The sequence below is a fragment of the Panthera leo genome, chromosome B4 (genome assembly GCF_018350215.1).
Source record: "Panthera leo isolate Ple1 chromosome B4, P.leo_Ple1_pat1.1, whole genome shotgun sequence".
Lineage (NCBI taxonomy): Eukaryota > Metazoa > Chordata > Mammalia > Carnivora > Felidae > Panthera > Panthera leo.
This window is the reverse complement of record NC_056685.1, coordinates 54,988,597-55,008,014: the sequence shown is the minus strand read 5'-3', so window position 1 is coordinate 55,008,014 and position 19,418 is coordinate 54,988,597. Positions and strand designations below refer to the sequence as shown.

The following is a 19,418-nucleotide window of genomic DNA, read 5'->3' as shown; positions in this document are numbered from 1 at the left end:
TCCCCCACTTGTGCTCCTGTGCTCGCTCGCTCTCTCTCCCGTGCTCTCCTCAAAATAAATAAATAAACTGAAAAAAAGAAAAGAAAAGAAAAAGAAAAAAGAAACTGCAAGCTGCACACTTTGTGCTGAAGCCAGCTTCCCAGGGACTGCTCCCAAGCCAATCACTGGTCACAGCACCTTCTTCTTGGGAGACACAAGATTCCTCTGAGGTTGGCCATAGACTGCATAGTGATCTTCCTCTTCTCTGTCTCAGGGTTGAACTTGCCCTCCCTGACTTCTCCAGATCCCTCCATATTTCCCTTCACCTTTGTTTTACCTAATAAAATCCTTACACACTTAATTCTGCCTTGGCACGTGCTTCTGGGAGTACTCAGACTGACACACAAAACATTCATCTAATAAACGGAATAATTCCTAAAAAAAAAAAAAAAGAAACTGCATGCTTTATATTCTGATTATTAATTTCCTGAACTTACCTGAGAGATACCTGCTGGTACTGCAGTTACTTTATATTTCCTGATTGGTTCACCCTAAGGAATATGTTACCCTTTATATAAGAACTACTATTTATCTAATTACGGTATTATATGATATATTTTCACGGAGAAAATATTTTTTATGAATTATGGCATTTGGGGGAAAACTGAAGTCAGGGACACAAATCAATCTGTTCACCTTCCTTTGGTAAAAAATTAGTTGCATGTCTACACCTGGTCTGCAGAAAGCTGAGAAATGTGTTCTCTGTCAGGTGGCCATATTCCCAGGATTAATGGGAAAACCAATTTAGTACATATTCTAAAAAGGAAGCTTTCTATTTTTTTCAAGTTTATTTATTTTTGAGGTGGGGTGTGGGAGGGACAGAGAGAGAGGGATTAGAGGATCTGAAGCAAGCTTTGCACTGACAGCAGTGAGCCCAAGGCAGGCCTCAAACTTAAGAACCAAGAACCATGAGATCATGACCTAAGCCAGACACACACTCAACTGACTGAATCACTGAGGTGGCCATAAAAAGGAAGCATTTTTAAAGTTTGTTTTTATTCATGAAATGAACTTTTGGTTCTTCAAGCAAAGCTGATCTAAGTAACCTCTCTAAAAAAATATGAAAGAAAATTTATTTCTTTTCCCATAATAAAGTTAACATGACCTATTAAGTAACAGAACAGCATTACCTTTAATCAACCATTCATTAATTTATCACTGATTTATTCAATCATTTGTGGATTTAACTACATGGTTATACACATGTTTGATGAAACACTGACTTCATTTAAAGTAATTGCCTGGGATCTCACACACACACACACACACACACACACACACACACCAGCCCGATAATCAAACCCATGCTCTTAATTATTAAGATATCAGTAATGACGAGGCGTATACTCCCATGCATACCTATCTTCATTGCACTGGGTTAGGAAGAGCTGTTAAAACAAATAGAACATATTTGCCATCTGTAGGCTAGTGCATGGGTTTAGAAAGAAATCTTTTGGCATTCTAATACCCTTCTATACCCCTTTCCTCTTCTTAACCTTCCAGTCTACATCAACACCAATTTTTTTAAAGTAGTCTCCATGCCCACCATGGAGTCCAACACAGGGCTTGAACTCATGACCCTGAGATCAAGGCCCGAGCTGAGATCAAGAGTTGGATGCATAACCAACTGAGCCATCCAGGTGCCCCAGTACTAAAGAGTTTTATAATCACTTATCAGGAAAATGACTCTACAGTATTCCTTGGGAGCCACTTCAGTGTTAAAAGAACAACTTGTTTTCTAGTCAAAGTGCAAGTGGAATTGCCAACTACATAAAGTAACACTTCTCTTCCAAGTGTAGTGATTGAGAAACTCTCTACTGGTCTTGTGAAAGATATGATTAAAAAAAAAAACTTTAAATGCGAATATAATCTAACATTAAATTTTAAAATCTGATTTTCCCATGGAATTGTGTTTATAAACAGGGCGAGGTAATGTCTATGACTATTATGACTTTTCCTTTTGTTCTGACTCCATCAAATCCAAGACTTGTGTTTAATGAGAACAAGATCTTATGCCTTCTGCACACAAAATGGAGATTTATTAGGTCGATATAAATGGCTAAATCAAAAAAAATATCTGATCTCAAGGAGACATCTGATGAACATTGATGGTAAAAGAATTAATTGGGGTCTCATGTACTGCTGGTTTCATCAAGTTGTGTATGTTTGCCTAACTACGCTGAGCCTTGACAAGGAAGGGAAAGTGGGTGATTACTAACAGGTGTTCTGCCCAGCAGAAACTGATCTAGTGCAATGGCTGTACTACCATTACAGTTTCTTTCATTATATCAAAAGCAAACAAACAAATAAATATTACTAAATCAACTATTTCCATGACACCGTTTGGGAAGAAAATTCATTTAACATCACCACATACATTATTTGTTACCCTTGTCATTTTGACATTTACATTTATACACACACACACACACATATATGTATATATATATATATATATATATATATATATATATATGAGCCTTGGCATAGTATACATATCTGTGTTTACTATATAATTACTATGTAAAAATATTTGCCAATATTTTACATCCTGAATTGGTGGAGATTATCAGAAAAGTAAGCCCATAGTTAGAAGACCATTAGTTGGCTGCCATTAAACTCCGTTTCCTCCAAGCTCTACGTAGATGCAGGGACACTGGTGTGGAGGTTAGAAATATTGAGTTGAGACCAGGGCAGGAGGGAGAGATTAGCAGCTTGAGCTGGGCTGTCATCAGTCAACTTCATGCATCTAGATTGCAGTCTCTGGACCCTGAGAAGCAGGATTTTGAAGATATTGTAGGAGAGACATGTGTACATTCTCTTATCTAATCCTCACAACATCATCAAGAAGTAAATATTATCACCCCTATGTTACAGGCTAGTAAATAGTCCACTTCTCACTGAGATGAGCCCAACTCCGAAGCCTTTATTTTTAACAATTCCACTATGTTCCTCCTCTACCAACCTTCTGGTAAATATACAGCATCTGTTTCCTGCTCTTGGCAGCTTTTGCTCCCATCCTCACAAACCTTTGCTCCAGATTCTGATTTTTTATCTGATTTTTAAAAAAACGCTCATATTGATTTTACTGAAAATTTACTGTGAAAATGGAGGAGGAGTGTTCATTGACAAAAACATCACAAAATGTGATTGAACTTCTCAGGGTGACTGTTTCCAGAGAGATATCTCTGCCTCCTCTCTTGCTCAAAATCTCATTCTTTCACCTCTTTATTTAAAGGGGCTAAAGCTACCCTTCTGAATATCTTTAGCTTTTATACTCTACTCAGTTAAAGAAGAGATTAAAATAAAACCAGAGAAGACAGCACAGTAAAGCAAAAAGTCTACACTAAAAACATGTCCTGGGTGTCTGAGTAAGACTCTGTCTACGCTGTCTCTAAAAAAAAATGTCAACAGTCAAAGTCAAAAATCCTTCTCATTGTCTTCAATATGATGGGTGGACATTGTCCATTTAGATTACAATGTTAATTTAACAATTATTACTTCCTCCTTCTTTGGAAGTAATCGTTTCCTGATCATCAACTCCAAATATGCACAGAAAAAAAGTGAATCGGAAGTTAAGATTCCTGTGTTTCTAGAGATGTGACAGGGTAAATGAGTGAAATAGCCCCATGGGACTAAGGTGACCCTGATGGCAGTTAAAAGGACAGATTTACTCTAGCAGATTGTTGTCTTTGTCAAAAAATAGGAAAAATGGATTTAGATTTTGTTTTCAATGAAACATAGAGATCCAAAGTTTTGTGTGAAATCCCCATTTTTGAGAAATAATTGTACCTTTTGTGCAGTGCTGTATGTACCAAGTACAACTCAGGGCGCCATATCATCGTCGTTGCCATAAAAGTTGAACTTTCTGGAACAATGTACCCTACTCTTCCCAGCGGACCTACCCTACCCACTCTGCACTCCCTCTTCCTGAGATCTCACTACTCCCATGGCTTCAGTTACCAGCTGTGTCCCAGACCTCTTGTCTGAGGTTCTGAGGAGGCAAAAATATCTAACTTTCTACATCTGGCTGGTATCTCAAACTTGCCATTTCTAAAATTGAAGTCATTACCTAGTTTCTCAAATAAATCTATTCTTCCCCCCATATTTCTTACTTTAGTCCACTACCTAACCATCTGCCTTCTTTGGTAGGTACCAAACTACCCTTACTTTTCCACACCCAATCAATTCCACGTTCTGCCGACTGTTACCCGTATCCCACTACCTACTTCTCTCTACTTTCACTATTATTACTCTCCCGCAAATTGCTACTATCTTTTACATAGAGTTAATTGGAGCCATTTTTACTGAGGTTGGATTCTATAGCCATTATACAAATGGAAAAATGTATGTCAAACCTCAGTAACATGAGATACTCAGCCAATGAGATACTCAGACTATGGAAAGACCAAATGCAGGAAATGTGGTTTCCTAGTTCCCCCTCATCTGGGGCATCCTCTCTCCTCATCACATGGATCCTCCCAAGCTATTTAAATTGTTTTCTCTTGTTCTTTCTGTTTTCTTTTTGTCTAGAAGATATAATTGAATTTTCAGAAGTTAAATATTCATATGATGCACTTCCAGATCCTACAAACACATCATCTTTAGTCTCAACTAATGCAAATAATGCTGTAAAATGAACACAAAAATGCTGATATCTTTTTGAGTTAGTGATTTCATTTCCTTCAGATAAAAACCTAGAAGCAGAATTGCTTGATCATATTGTAGTAGTTTTTTTTTTAAATCTTTTGAGAACCTCCATACTGTTTTCCACAGTGGCTACACCACTTTACATTCCCACCAACAATGTGCTAGGGCTCCCTTTTCTTCCAGATCTTCAACATTTTGCCTCTTTCTTATCCTTTGTGTCTCAATTAAAATATCATTTTCTCAGAACAATCTTCCAAGCACTCTCCAGCTAAGACACTCATTTCTATTGAATAGCACTATCACTTTGCAGTTTTTCTTCTTCACAAACTTAGTAACATTTGAAATAATATTGTTTAGTTGTTAACAAGATTGATGCCTATCTGTCCACATGAAGGCAAGGACGTGTTTACTGTTTATTAAAATACCTTCAGCTTCCAGAATAATAGCACATAATAGGTGTTCCATAAATACATTAATTGACTCTTTCTGGATATGCAGGTAAAGGCTAATCAAGCCTTCAATATCCTAAAGACTTACAAGAAGATTACATGCTGTCAAAGCAAAATGTGTGGTTTTCTAAACATATCTAGTGACCTCTGCTGGAATACCTACTAAGGAAACCAAACAGAAGTCTTCCTTTTTCCCTAACTGTCCTCTTACCTCATTTTCATTGAATGATGAAGTGTTAGTGTGAGTTTGAAATTAGAGATCAGGACTTTTGAGACCTTCTGCCGTCTTGGAGAAATTCCACCTGCCTTTCTATCTGAATGACTGTTTTCTTTCTACTCCCAGCTCAACATTTTATGTTTTTATTATTTTACTAAAAAAACTGTTTTTTAATTTTTTGTTGTGGGGCGATGGGGGCAGAGAGAATCTTAAGCAGGCTCCACACCCAGCACAGAGCCTGATGTGGGGCTCAATTTCACCACCATGAGATCATGACCTGAGCTGAAATCAAGAGTTGGATACTTAACCGACTGAGCCACCCAGGTGCCCCTCAATTTGTGTTTTCAGCACAAATCTCTGAAGAGAATTTTCAAGGAAACAGAAAGCAGAAAACTTTTTCTGATTCCTCTCCAAATCTTATTACATAAATTACTGTCTCTCCTTGCCTTCTCTCCCTGCCACACACGAAAGAAGAAGATTCATCCACATAACATGGATGGATGAAGATATATCCCATGGACATATTTTGTATGACTCCATTTATTTCACTCCTCTTGACTCAAGGAGAAATTTTGAAAATGGCATTCACCACAGAAAAGCAAAGAATTGGCAAAGGGGATTCTTCTGTTAGGAATTATAGGATCAAAAGAGTTATGTAAGGCTACTTGAAGGGTCATTAGGAGATGATGTGTTGTTGAGAATGCTGGTACTTGAAGCAGAAACCCCAAATGAGAATTGAGGACCAGGAATTTCAAAAACAGTAATGAGCTAAGGATGGGAATAAGTGAAACAATCCTGAGGTGATCTGATTAAACTTTTGGAGATAGTTTTTTACTTTTTAATCATCATTGATCAAAGTTACATTCCTTGCATGTTGTACTCAAAACCACCTGGGATTTATACTTTTTCATAGGGAAATTTTTGAGAAAAGTAATTAAGAGAAGGGGGAACCAAGATCTATGCCTAACATCAAAATTTAGATTATAAATGTAGACTACAAAAACTAGGATTTTTTTTAATGCTCTAGAAATAAGACTCAAAGAATACTTAGGAAATCTAAAAGTATTGAAAGTTTGTAAATGGTCCCAGTGAATTCTATGTGTAATCTAAAATGGTCTGCAACCCTAATAAGGGGAATTGCTAATCTTGGATCACTCTGGAAGTGATGAAATAAGCATTGATGACTGAATGAGTCTAGGAGTTTGGCCAAAAGGACAAGGACTAAAGGTCGGGACTTGTGTCGTGCTCAGCCTATGAGGATTCCACCATCTGAAGGGGTGCTTACCTAAGCCCAGAACTTGAGGATTTTATGTATGATTGAGTTGGTCAGGTTGATACTGATTGGAGATACTGTCCTCACTGGACCTGCCCAGAAAGACTGTACAGAAGGGCTGATAATTCCTCCTTCAACTGAGAGTTCTCTGGGAACCACATGAGATTTCATTTGACTGGTTTATACCTATAATAAGTTCCCCAAGCCTGAGATCTTCCAGCTCTGACCCTGCAAGGCTCTCGACACACCGCTACTGGCATCACAGTTTATTGAAAAAGGGATTCAAAAAAGTTTCAGAGGACCAGAGAAAGAATGCTCCGAGGCCGATCTCTATCTGTGACATCCCTGAGCGGGCTTCCTCGGTGGGAAGTGGAAGAACTTCCTGTGGAGGATTTACTGCTGTTTGAAGTCGCTTGGGAAGTAACCAATAAAGGTTTGTACTGCCCTAGAAAGTGGATCTTTGGCAGATTGTTGAAGAATGCAGATTAGGATTTCACAGGGGACTGTAGTGAGAATGAACTGACAGTGAGTGAGGGAAGTATTCAAACTGAATGTAAGTTTAGGTTACATTTAACCTTGTCTATTTCAACAGACAATGATAACTTAGATAGGGCTGTGTGGAAGGGAGACAGTTGAAAGCAGTCGTTGGAATGTGCATTTAAATTAAATTTGACATGCATGTTATGACAAAACAGGAATAATAATATATTATATATATAATTATATATATTATAATATAATGATAATTTACTTTTTTGGTTTTATGATTTCTCTCAACAAAAAAGCATAAACAAGTATTTTATTTTAAGGAAAACCATATGTGATCAGGACCAATTGCAAACTTTAATGCCAAGCACTTTAATGCACTGCTAAAGATTGTGTGAAATACTTAATAATGTTTCTAATAACTCAAGATCAGCTTATAGTTAAAGTTTTAACTTAGAAGCTGCTCAGAATGTATTATATTGAGCTCCTATTAAGAAGAATGAGAATATTTCAAACTTAGAGGAATTATATTTGACATATGTTCTGATTTTCACCTTATGCTAAGTGTTCAAAGTTCTCATGTGTGTACATTCATAAAATTCATAAAATCAAAATAAAAAATCAATTCTGCTTATGTAGAAATGCAAGAATGAATGTGAGAGAACAAAGTACATTCTTCCTCTCTGTAGTTTAATGAGATGGAGGCAAAGAGGACAGAAATCTTATTATGGAAAAGTGTTTTATGAAGAGCTTTTTCTAATATTCTTTTTCCACTCACAAGGTGTTTGAATGTGCCCAAAGTTCCCTGGAACAGAGTCATCTCTATTACATATCCTAGGCTATGACCTGAAATGAAGGTTTTTTTTCTCTATAGAGTAGGTGGGAACTCAAGGATATTGCTTGTTGGTGGAAAAATTGGGGGGATTCTTTAGCACCAGGAATCAGTTCAGAAGACCCCTGTGTGAGTTCTAGCACCTGAGTAGAGCCCCCTCTTCTTGCTTCTTTCCTTCTTTTCTCTCCACTTAGCAAACATTAATGGAGAATTGTTTCCAGGCGCTGGGAACACACTGTTGAAAACCGTTATTCCTTACATCTTGGTGACGTGTGTGCTGATTTCAGGACCTAGAATGGTACCGGTGCACAGAAAATCCTCAATGGATTTTTTTTTCTTTTGAATGAAGGAATAAATACATTTTGTTTTTAGCCCTAAGTTTCCTTGAAACCCGTTTTCTTTTGTTTCCCATGCAAAGGAAAGAAAAAAAAGGTTTTTTTGGTGGAAAAGGGAACCACAATGTGATTTACCAACATTGACATCATCTCCATCATATCTTTATTTTAATATTTATTACAGCCTAATTTTTTAGAAATTTTTATATAAATGGACAGTTATTGTGTTCATCCTTGGCAATGCACTGATACTATATATGTAGGTTTTCTTTAAATTTACTTTAAACTTTTACTTCCGTGTAGCTCATGGCAGTGATATGAGGCATCTTAGAGATCAATGATCCAACTTCTCTATTTCAAAGATGAAATGGGTATCTAAGGCATTAAATGATTAAGCAAATGGCAGGGTTGGGACTAGCATTTAGGTCTTCTTTAAGCTCATTTCTCTTTTTACTACCACAGAAGAATGAAAAATTAAAACCATTGCCTAAGGAAATGTCCTATAGATGAAAGAACACAGGACTTATGGTCAAGGGACATAGATTTCTAAGACTTTGAAAAAACATCCTTTAAATTACCTGAATATCCATTTATTAATGAATGAAGTTAATGTCATATGCTCCTGGTATCTCACAATGTTTTGTGGCAAGCAAGGAAATCTATTTACATCCAAGAAAACAAAAGATTTATTAGAGGGAAAAAATCCCTCTCTGCCAGAATTTTGCCAATGAACAATGAATATGTGTAAAATATAACAAGTGAGAGAGTCACAGTTAAATTATTGGATGTTAATCCTCAGACTTCAAAATAACACTTTCCCTTGTTCATATTGCCCTTGACATTCATTGCTTTTATTCATTTATCCATTTATCATTGCTCTTCATTTATTATTCATAAAGATTCATCAAGTGTTTATTAGATGTCAGGCACGGGGAAATGAAGGAGATAGAGTTTAACAATACAGAATTGATTCCCAGTCTTCCAGTACTTACAAACCTGCAGGAAGATAGACATTGAACATGCGATTGTTGTCAAATGTGATGACAATAAGAATAAGAGAACAAGTGGCTCTTAGACTATATGTTGGGGGCAAGGGAGGGGCGGTTTCTACCTGGATTGGGGTTGGGCTGGTGGAACCTCTGTGAGAAAGACACAGTTGAGCTGACACCTGAAGGATGAATAGCCATTGGGTAATAGTGATGGAGGAAGGATAAAGAAGGATGAGGGAACTGTATGTGCCAAGATGCAGAGGTGAGAAAGTGTACTCTGTTCAAAGATCTGAGAGAAGCTCAGAGAGGGGAAAGGAGTGGAATGTGAGGGCAGATGGGAGATACCAGCAGGGGGCAGTTCATGAAGTTTAGGGTTACTTAATAGCCTTAAAAATTCTACCTCCAATTCGTGAATGGTGGGAAGCCACTGAAGTTCTAAACAGCAGAAGTACTAAGTAGTCAGGTGTGTTTTTGAAAAAGTGCTATTACTAGTTGGGTGAGAGGATAGCAGGAAAGTAACAGACAAGTTAAAGACTGTGACGTGGTCTAGGATAGAGAGTTTTGCCCAGATGTAAGAAACAAAATGGTTTACTTTCTCCTTTGTTCAGGCAGGCCTCACTACAATCATTTCTTCTGCAAAGACCTGCCCAAATCATGGTAGATTATGGACCAATTATTATGTTGAGAATATTTAAGATCATTAAAAAGACTTGAATAAATATTGTCACAAATAATGTTGCTAATTTAATACATGTGAGCACTTCTGAAATATAGTCGCTAAATGAATGCTTCTTTTTAAAAATTTACTAAAATCAATACATTTTAGTCCTAGGCCAGTATGTAATATAACACATTTAATACTCTACTTTCTCCCTTCTCAAACTGGGCATCAACGCTTTAGGTCACATGGTGTGAAAGGCATAGGGAGAAACTCAGAAACCTACAGTCAAAACGGTGTGGTAAAAACTGATTGTAACTACAAGTCTGCTCTTCTAAGGCAGGAGTTTGGAAGGTGGGACCCTGATAAAAGAGGATCACAAGGAGTTTGTAAACCTTTAAAACTGTATCTGAAAATGGTATGTATAAGTCCTCTTGGAGAAGAGTACTGAATGCTTTCATCAGATTTCCAAAAGCCTTAATGACTGATGTGAGGACCACTGCTCTAAAGTTCCCTAAACCCCGAGTTCCTTTTTGTTAACCCAAAGCGTCAAGAGACAAAATAAAAAAGCTATTTCCTCTAAGTATTGTTTTCCAAATGGATTTTCTCTAAGGCAGAATAAAAAGGATTCCACTTTTCCCAAATCTTAAGATATTTATCTTTTTGTGATATTGGTCATTTTCTTCCTCTGTCCCTCCCACCCATCACTTTTAAAAATCCATCAATATGTTGTTCCACACAGTTTCTTACAATCTTGCTGTCTAGAGCCTGTGGGCTCTGGGGTAAGAGTTCCTGGATTGGAATCCCAACTCATCATTACCTGTGTGATGTTGGATCAGTCTCATAGCCTCTTTGTGCCTCAGATTCTCTATTTAAAAATAAAGATAATTATAGCACCTACCTATAATGGTGTTGTGCAAATGAGAAGAAATACCAATTGAAAATCACTTAGAACAGTGCCTAGCATTTAATAAATGCTCTGTAGGTGTTAGCTTATTCTTATTTCTTCATAAAATTTATTCATAATATGAGGAAGTTGGATCATTCATTTTCATACTACCTTTCACTTTGAGCAATTCCATGATTCTATTTTTAAATGCAAAAGCAGAGAGGGGGAGGGGAAAGATATGGATCAGGGTTACAGTAATTACGGTTGAGGTGCCTTTGCCCAGTGTGGATATGCAGTGGCTGTGTCAGTGGCATCCCAAGCCCCACCACATGGAACAAAATCTATGCAAAAACTGTGCTTGACACACACATAGTTTCAAGATGAGCACTAGTCTCCTCACTTCCTTTTCATCCAGATTACCATGTCTGAGCCCTCCTGTATAAAACATTTGGAGTTATCATTGTGGAATATTCAGGGTGGGGAGTGTCTAAAGTCTTGCTTTGAGTGTATTGTCCTCCACTGCCCCAAACTGCATATGCTTTAATTTAAACCACAGACCAGCAAAGCTCTGGACACATAACCATTTGTTGACCATTGTTACCAGTAACTCTTTCCCATCAGACCTGGTGCCCAAAGAATGATGTCTAACTGTATAATGACTTCCCCTGCTCTGCAACTGTATCTTGGAATAGGAGGGTCAGGTTAGTAGCTATGCATACAGAAGTCATATAACTTCCAAATTCTGTAAACTTTAAGCAATTAAAAATAGTGAAGATTCTCCCAATATATAAAATACAGTGGACCCTTGAACATTTTGAAGTATGTGGATCCACTTACATGCAGAGTTTTTTCATAATACAGTACATCACTGTAAATGTATTTTTCCTACCTTATGATTTTTTTAAATAAACATTTTTAAATAAACATTTTCATTTTTAAAATAAACATTTTCTTTTCTCTAGCTTGTTTTATTGTAATAAGATAATATAAAATACATATAACATGCAAAATATGTGTTAATTGTTTATATTATCAGTAAGGTTTCAGGTCAACAGTAGGCTATTAGCAGTTAAGTTTTTGGGGAGTCAAAACTTATACGTGGATTTTTGACTATGTGGGGGGTTGGCAACCCTAACCACCACATTGTTCAAGGGTCAACTATACCTCCTTATTATATAAAACATGTATATTCTTGTTGTATATAATATATTTAGCATAATAACATATAACTTATTATACAGAGACAACATCTTATTTGGCTGGTGTCCATATGCCATACTGCTTTGGAATCCTGATTTTAGCAATATAAGCAATGTTTACAGATGAAAATTTGGGGTTTTAACTATCTCCATGGCATATGCCATGGGATCTCATCTTTTCTTTCTTATGAAAGGCCTGATACTTTGCCCTCACACTAAAGATAGCTCCCATGTTGTTTCAGGAAAATATAGATCAATAAAATACAAAGTACATGTTTGAAAGTGAAGGGTGAATCCAAATTCACTGACCTATGCTGTGGCAAAACAATAATTCAATAAAAAATATGTGTTGGGGAATGTCTGGTTTATGCTCCAAATTTGAAAATAGGAATGATCCTATTTCTATGCCATCACATTCACCTGTAGTTAGCATGCCAGGAGAGGAATTTGGGGTAACGTGTGGCATTTAGACAAAGAAAAAGCTGAAGGAAATTAGTTGGCATCTAAATATGAGGAGGACAGCGAGAGGCTAAAACGAGCTTGACTATATGAAATAGTGGTGAGGTGACCTCCTCATGAATAGATGCACAGGAAGAAGTCAAGGGGGAAAGATTCATTTTAAATTAGGCCCCAACCAATACACGATTGCCTTTTTTTTTTTAATTTTATGTTTTTATTCCTGATAGACTGAAACAGCATATCCATAGTATTTATGACAGTCTAATGCTATTTGGGGACTATCCTCATCAAAGTTGAAATGGGAAAAAGAAGTAGCAAATTAATTAGCAATGTTTAATTTTGCATTTCAATTCCCACATCTAATCATTCTTTTTTGTTTTTTAGTAAAGATTTTCTCTTCTCCTTTTTGTACTTTGGCAAATAAAAATGTATTTGCATTTACCCAAGTGTATTTGAACTTGAAACACATAATCTAACAAACAAGAATGTCCTAAGATCTCTGGGCAAGATACATAGTTGTACATAAAAGAGAATTTTCAAGAGTAGAGATGTAAGTAAGGCATTAATAAATGTGTGCCATCAGAATCCTATAACATAGCCCCTGATAAGATAAAGATGAAGGAAATAAGTCTACAGAAGAAATTATTTGAAGATTTTGTCTTTTTATGGATAGCAAGTGTGAATAAAGCTTATATATAAGTACGTTGCTATGATGTGACTCTTTAAAGAAAAAAGTTTTAGCTACTCTTGCAAATTATTTCTCTAAATTTGTTTTCCTCAACAAATGGTTTTAACAGTTCATAAAATTTTCTGAAATTTGGAGAAATATTTAGGCATATTTGGTTTTGGCCTCAATGTATGTCATCTCAGATTCATTGTTGATGGTAAGTGAATCCCGTTGGTCCTGGTCCAGTCTAGAAGTCTCTGATGGCAAGGTTTACAGGTTTTCTTCATGTGTTCCATGCTATCCTCATCACCTGACATCTGAAATGTGATTGATAATGTCCTTACCATTCTCTGTTCAAGTTAGTTTCAAATTTCTCTAAATTTTCTATAGTCATAAAGTCTTTTCTTAGAGATGAAGTTCTTAAAGACAATAAGTTTATGTAGACTCATATGAAAATTGCTTGCATGTAATATTTACATTTGGGAAATTATATTAACTCTTCTCTTTTGTGAATTAATGAATCCTGTTGGTCTCATATAATAGTACGAACATTTGCATTATGTGTCTCACCTCTTAAAAATAATTTAACCAAAAGTATATTTTGAGGTTCAGGTGTAAAGAAAAATTTGCAGATGGCAATTCTACCTTTTGGTCATAGATTGTGATTACTGGTAAGATTTATTATTTAAAGCCTAAATTACCGAGACAATTTAAGAGATGCAATTGCTATCGAACGCTCTATCCTGATGAATTGAAATAACTTATGAAAACCTGAGATGAAAAATAGGAATCTCTCTTTTTAATATACAAGTAATAAAATTGCTCCAGGAAATAGAGCTGAAGATTGGTGCCAGGATCTGTGTTAGCTTTGTGATTTCTCACGGCATTTCTTGAGTTGTTTCCTCACTTCTAGCTCATGGACAAAGAATTATTCAAGAAGTTGGTTCAGACTATTTTCATATTCTCATACAACATGATTGCTTAGAGCCAGCACCAGATATTCTGCCTGAGTTTACGAAGGTCGTCTTCCCCTTGGTCCTCCCTATTCCTCTTACCTACCTGCCTCTCAAACCTTTCCTTTTGCATCCTGTTACTCTCCCCTTGCACACTGTGCTGTCAACTTAGGGCCTTGGGTGTAACTCTTCTCTCTGCTTAAAAAGTTCTTCCCCATGATAGCTGCTTGCCTAATTTCTTCACCCTTTTCAGTATTTACTCAAATGAGCCCTAGGTTGGGATACTTCTGCTACAACCTGCCTTCTGCCCCCAAGCTAAGTAATATTTTATCCCCACTGAACAGAAGAGCTAATTGAGCCTTAGACAAGTTGAATTAACTAGTTCAATTTAAGTTGTTGCCAATTTTTTTGCCACAGTAATGCTTCAATAAATATCTTAATAGACATCATTTGGCACTCTTCTTATTTCCCAGAACAATTTTCTAGATGTGGACATGCTGGATCCAAGAGTGGGCATATTTCCCAAGAGTGTACATATTTTTTTGGCCCTGTGTCTTAGTAGTCATGACATCAGTGCCAGAGGGGAAAAATGAAATACCATGTGAAAATTTGTGTCATTGGGTTCGACATGAGGTTTGGGCCAAGCATCCCACCTCAAAATCTATCAGCTCTTTTCTCTTACCAAAAGGTACCTTGCTGGTTACTTTTGAAGGTAAGTGGTTCTTTATCTTGAGAGACATGCTCATCATTTCAGCAATGGCTGTTACATGGACATACTCTGGCCCCTTGGACCACTGCAAGAGTAAAAGGTGAAAACTGTTGTTGAGGGTGTGTGTCGTGACAATGGCTATGGGAAACAACTTTGACCCTTCAGTGTGGATAGAGCTTTAGGCTACATACTGCTCTATTCCAATCATCTCTTCAGATTTCCTTCAAATGTTTGGAATTCTCTGCTGCTGCCAACCTGCTGCTCTCTGACATGCACCCAGAAAAGGCTTTAAAATATGCATTGAATTGAACCAAATAGTAACTATTTGTTGGTGTCCTTTAAAAATTTTCTTTTAAGGGGGAAAAAAAAGTTACAGAGAGAGAGGGAGCCAAACCATGAGACTCAAGGACTGAGAATAAACTGAGGGTTGATGGGGCATGGGGGGAGAGGGGAAAGTGGGTGATGGGCATGGAGGAGGGCACTTGTTGGGATGAGCACTGAGTGTTGTATGGAATCCAATTTGACAATAAATTATATTTTTAAATAAATAAATAAAACTTTCTTTTAGAAAGTTAAATAAACTCTTGTGCTTGATAAATCCTAAATGCTAACTTAAAAACAAGGACTCATTTCCATACCTTCATCACTTAAAGTGAAATACGAACCTGAATGATAAACAGAAGCATTCCTTTTCAACAGTTGGTGGCATCTATACTGTGATTCAGACGAAGGCCAAAACCACAGCAGATGAATGGGGAGACAATTATTTTCTGATTGGCCCCTATTTTGAGCATAATATGAAGACTCAGGTGGAACGGTGTGAACCTATAAATGATGCTATCAGAAGAGCAGTGGACACAATGAATAAACATGGCTGCCAGGTAAGGGACACCGACTGACACTTCACCCAGCAAGACCTAGTAAAACTGTTATGCGAGAACAGACCACCATTCACATGACCTCACAAGAGAAGACTATCTCCTTAGGGAAAAGGACAGGGTTTGTGAGAAAGATGATCAATTTAAGTGTAAATAGGTTACATTTGAGGCACTTTGTGAAAGCCATCAAGAAATGTCCAGGAGGGTTATAGGTTTGGAGCTCAACAAAAAGTATAGGATAGAGATGTTTGGGAGAAAGTTATTTGTGTTTAAATTGTAGTTGACATTATGGCTGTTGATAATATTATTCAGTAGAAGTTTATAGACTAAAAGCAGATGTTTTGAGCCAAACCTTGAGGGGAGTGTCAACATGTTAGAACATCTATATTAAAAAACAAAACAAAAAAACCCCCACAACTCAGAGATTGTAAAAGTAGAAACACAGCTAGTGATACAGAAACAAGGATGTACAATTCCTAATCCTCAGAACCTGAAAATATGTTACCTTATATAGCAAAAGGATTTTGTATATTTGGGTCCCGAGGTGGGGAGATTACCTTGGATTATTGAGGTGGGCCCAATGTAATCACAGGGGTCCTTATAAAAGAGAGTCAGTAGAGTCAGAATCAGAATGAAGATGTGCCAGTGGAAGCAGAGGTTGGCCTAATAAGTTTTGAAGATGGAGGAAAAGGCCACATGCCAAGGAATGCAGTAGCCTCTAGATGCTGGAAAAGGCCAGAAAACAGACTCCCCTAGAGACTACAGATTAACTGCGACTCTGCCAATGTGTGGATTTTAACTCACAAGACCTGTTTCAGATTACTGACTCCCAAACATGTAAGGTCATAAATTTGTGTTGTTTTAAGCCACTAGGTTTGTGGTAATCTGTTGCTATCATAACAGAATAGGTCAAAACAAGTGAGGAATAAGTTTCAAGTATGAAGAAGGGATTAAGTCAATGAAAGATTAAACCAGGGTAAATTGGGTTTAGCAACATTCAGGTCTTTCATGGTAATCTTGTGAAATATAGCTTCAGGAGAGATGAGGGTTAAAGCAGATTGCAGTGGTTGAAGAATGACTGAATTGGGAGGAAAAGGGTACAGAAGCTGTGTCAATGAGAGTTTTCTATGAGAAAAAAGGATAATTAAGTAGTTTGCAAATGGCATTGTTTTGAGAATTAGTGTTTTATTAAATGTGAGACCTGATCATATTTATATGCCAAAAGGAAACCCTAGCAGACAGGAAGAAGTTGAAAATTCATAAGAAATGGACAATTGAAGAGAGTAAGATCGCTGAGAATTGGAGAGGGAACACAATCCAAAGCACTATCGAGAGGATTATTTTCCCCCTTTGACTCAAACAGAAAATAAAGGATGAATGCAAATAGAGATAAGTTGATCAAGAAGCAGGATGGTCTCATTTTTGATGATCTTGCTGAAATAGGAGTTGAAGGTCATCTTGTAAGAGTTAGGAGGAAAGTGTTAAAATAAGATCATTTGAGGAAGAAGATCTGAAAAAGGAAGATGAAAGAATTTCTGGACACCTTGAGGTATACTCGTAACTTTTTAGCGGCACAAATATGCATGACTGTGACTTTCTCCAGCAGCAACCAGTAGCCTGGGGGTAAGTAAGTGCAGGAAGTTGAATAATTGGGGATTCAGTGATGTTTAATTTCAGCAATGGGATGAGGTGGCACAAGTCCTGGAGGTAATTAAACAATTGACTGAATTAATGGTTGAAATTGATGGACAGTTATATCTAAAATGAATAGGAAAGGAAGCAAAGTCAGAAAGGAGGCAGTGATATAGGAAAAAATGGAAGGTTCCAGGAACTGGAGGTCTTGAAGAGGAAAAAAAAAAAAAGAACATACACACTGGGAGAAACAGAGTGAGAGAAGTGCAGGTATAGACATTGTGGGCAAGTAATAATTCCATTATTATTATACCAGAGGAGGAATAGTTTGGGTTTTGACAAGGATAACGATGCAGCCATGAGCTTGGGTGGCTGAAATGCCATGGACATGAAGCTCTTTGAAGTTAATAAAGTCAGATAACTATGAGGTATATGTGTAAGATAAAATCTTGGATTTTGAAATTGCCCAGAAAAAGATGGAAAAATAACCAGATGATTAATAGAACAAGCAAAGGTAGTATGTTTGAATACCATAAATTTCAAAGATGTCTTTATACACAAATAATAAAATTTCAGTGCAATGAAAAAAATCGAAACTTCCTTCACACTCATCCCAGGAATATAGTTTCTGGGGTGGAAAAATGACAAGCCCTCATTGAGATGTCCATGTGGGTAGCAGCATCTACAAGTTATATGCAAGGCTTAAGATGCAGAAGATTTAAATGAAGGGAACTTGAGTTCCCACAGAGCACAGGGAAATATATCAGTGAGTGTAGCATAGAGAACATAGGAAAATGAGAGAGGGATGCCTGTTGTACTATTGGGGTGAAATAAGACTCTGGAAGGGGCTTGCATTTAAAGCTCTTGTGAAAGAAGAGGGAGATGAAAAGCATAATTGACTGATTGATCTCAAGGTTCTAAATGTATTTCTGATGTACGGATGTTTCTGTTATAGCCAAGAAGTCACTGGAAGCCAATACAAGCTAGCTTACATTCTCTAGTATCAACACTTCTCTATGACCCTAGCACACTGTATCATATGTCACATATTAGGCACTAGTCATTGAATGAATACATAAATCAATGAATGTGCCAAAGAGAAAACTATTCAAAAGTTGTTTGGGGCTCAGGAAAACTCAGTCTGAAAAGGGAGGAATGCCATGATAAATGCTAATCACAATGGGAGCAACCGACAGATAATGGAGGTCTTTCACAGTTGTCCAAGGCTAGATGGGAGAGAAATCACCATGCATTCCTGAGTCCTGTGCAACAGAATGATGATCAAATGGGCATTCAAGCTCTCCAAATTCAGCGTTGGGTGGAGTCACAAGGGTCAATATTTAAACATGTGGACACATTCAGTTTACCCAATGAGAGGCTCTTAGTTTTCACCAATTTCCAAGAAGCGCTTGAAGTGATGTATGGAGTTACATACCATGAAATAGGAGAATAAACATAAAATAAAACTCAAGACAAAAGAATGTGTAAATTACTGTAGAAAAAATAGAGGCCAAAAAAAAAAGTTAAAACTTACATATACAGTGATTATATAATTACAATTGGAAAAAAAATGAGAGCTAATACATTAAAACTTGCACAAAATAAAATAGGAATAAAGGACTTCAATTTGAAGAATGTAATAGGATTAGACTTTGAGCTGCTAGATTAAAGAGATAAAGTATCTTGGGCAATATATTTAGTTAAGACATCTGGCAGCAACCCTATTGGGAAACACTTTGTGTCACCTTTTTTTTTTTTTTTTTTTTTTTTTGATAGAAGGAAAGAAAGAAATCGTATACATTTGTCCACAGAAACACATTTTTCTAGCGTGACCTATTATTACAAGTCCTGTTGCATATAGGGAAATAAGTGACACCATAGACACTATATCCCACTACAAGTTAAAGATACAGACCAGTTCATCTTATGACTTTATCATAAAAACATAGACCATGATATTAAATCCTAAAACCATGAATTCAAGGTCACAGGAGGGTAATCAGAAACAGATGGACAAAGATCACATGATCTAGATACTTGGTTTTTAAATGACCACATTTAATGAAGAGCAAGAACTTGGAGGTTCTAGATGAATGCATGCAAG

At 36.8% G+C, this 19,418-nt stretch overlaps 1 protein-coding gene across 2 annotated transcripts in view; it reads left to right on the top strand.

Annotated features, from left to right (window-relative positions):
* Positions 1 to 6,940: 6,940 nt before the first annotated feature.
* The window catches only part of GYS2 (glycogen synthase 2), a 55,866-nt gene continuing 43,388 nt past the window's right edge, over positions 6,941 to 19,418 (top strand). For both annotated transcript variants that reach the window (XM_042948446.1, XM_042948447.1), the window contains exons 1-2: positions 6,941 to 7,061; positions 15,504 to 15,685. In XM_042948446.1, the coding sequence (XP_042804380.1) occupies positions 6,941 to 7,061; positions 15,504 to 15,685 (303 nt within the window). The remainder of the gene's footprint in view (positions 7,062 to 15,503; positions 15,686 to 19,418) is intronic.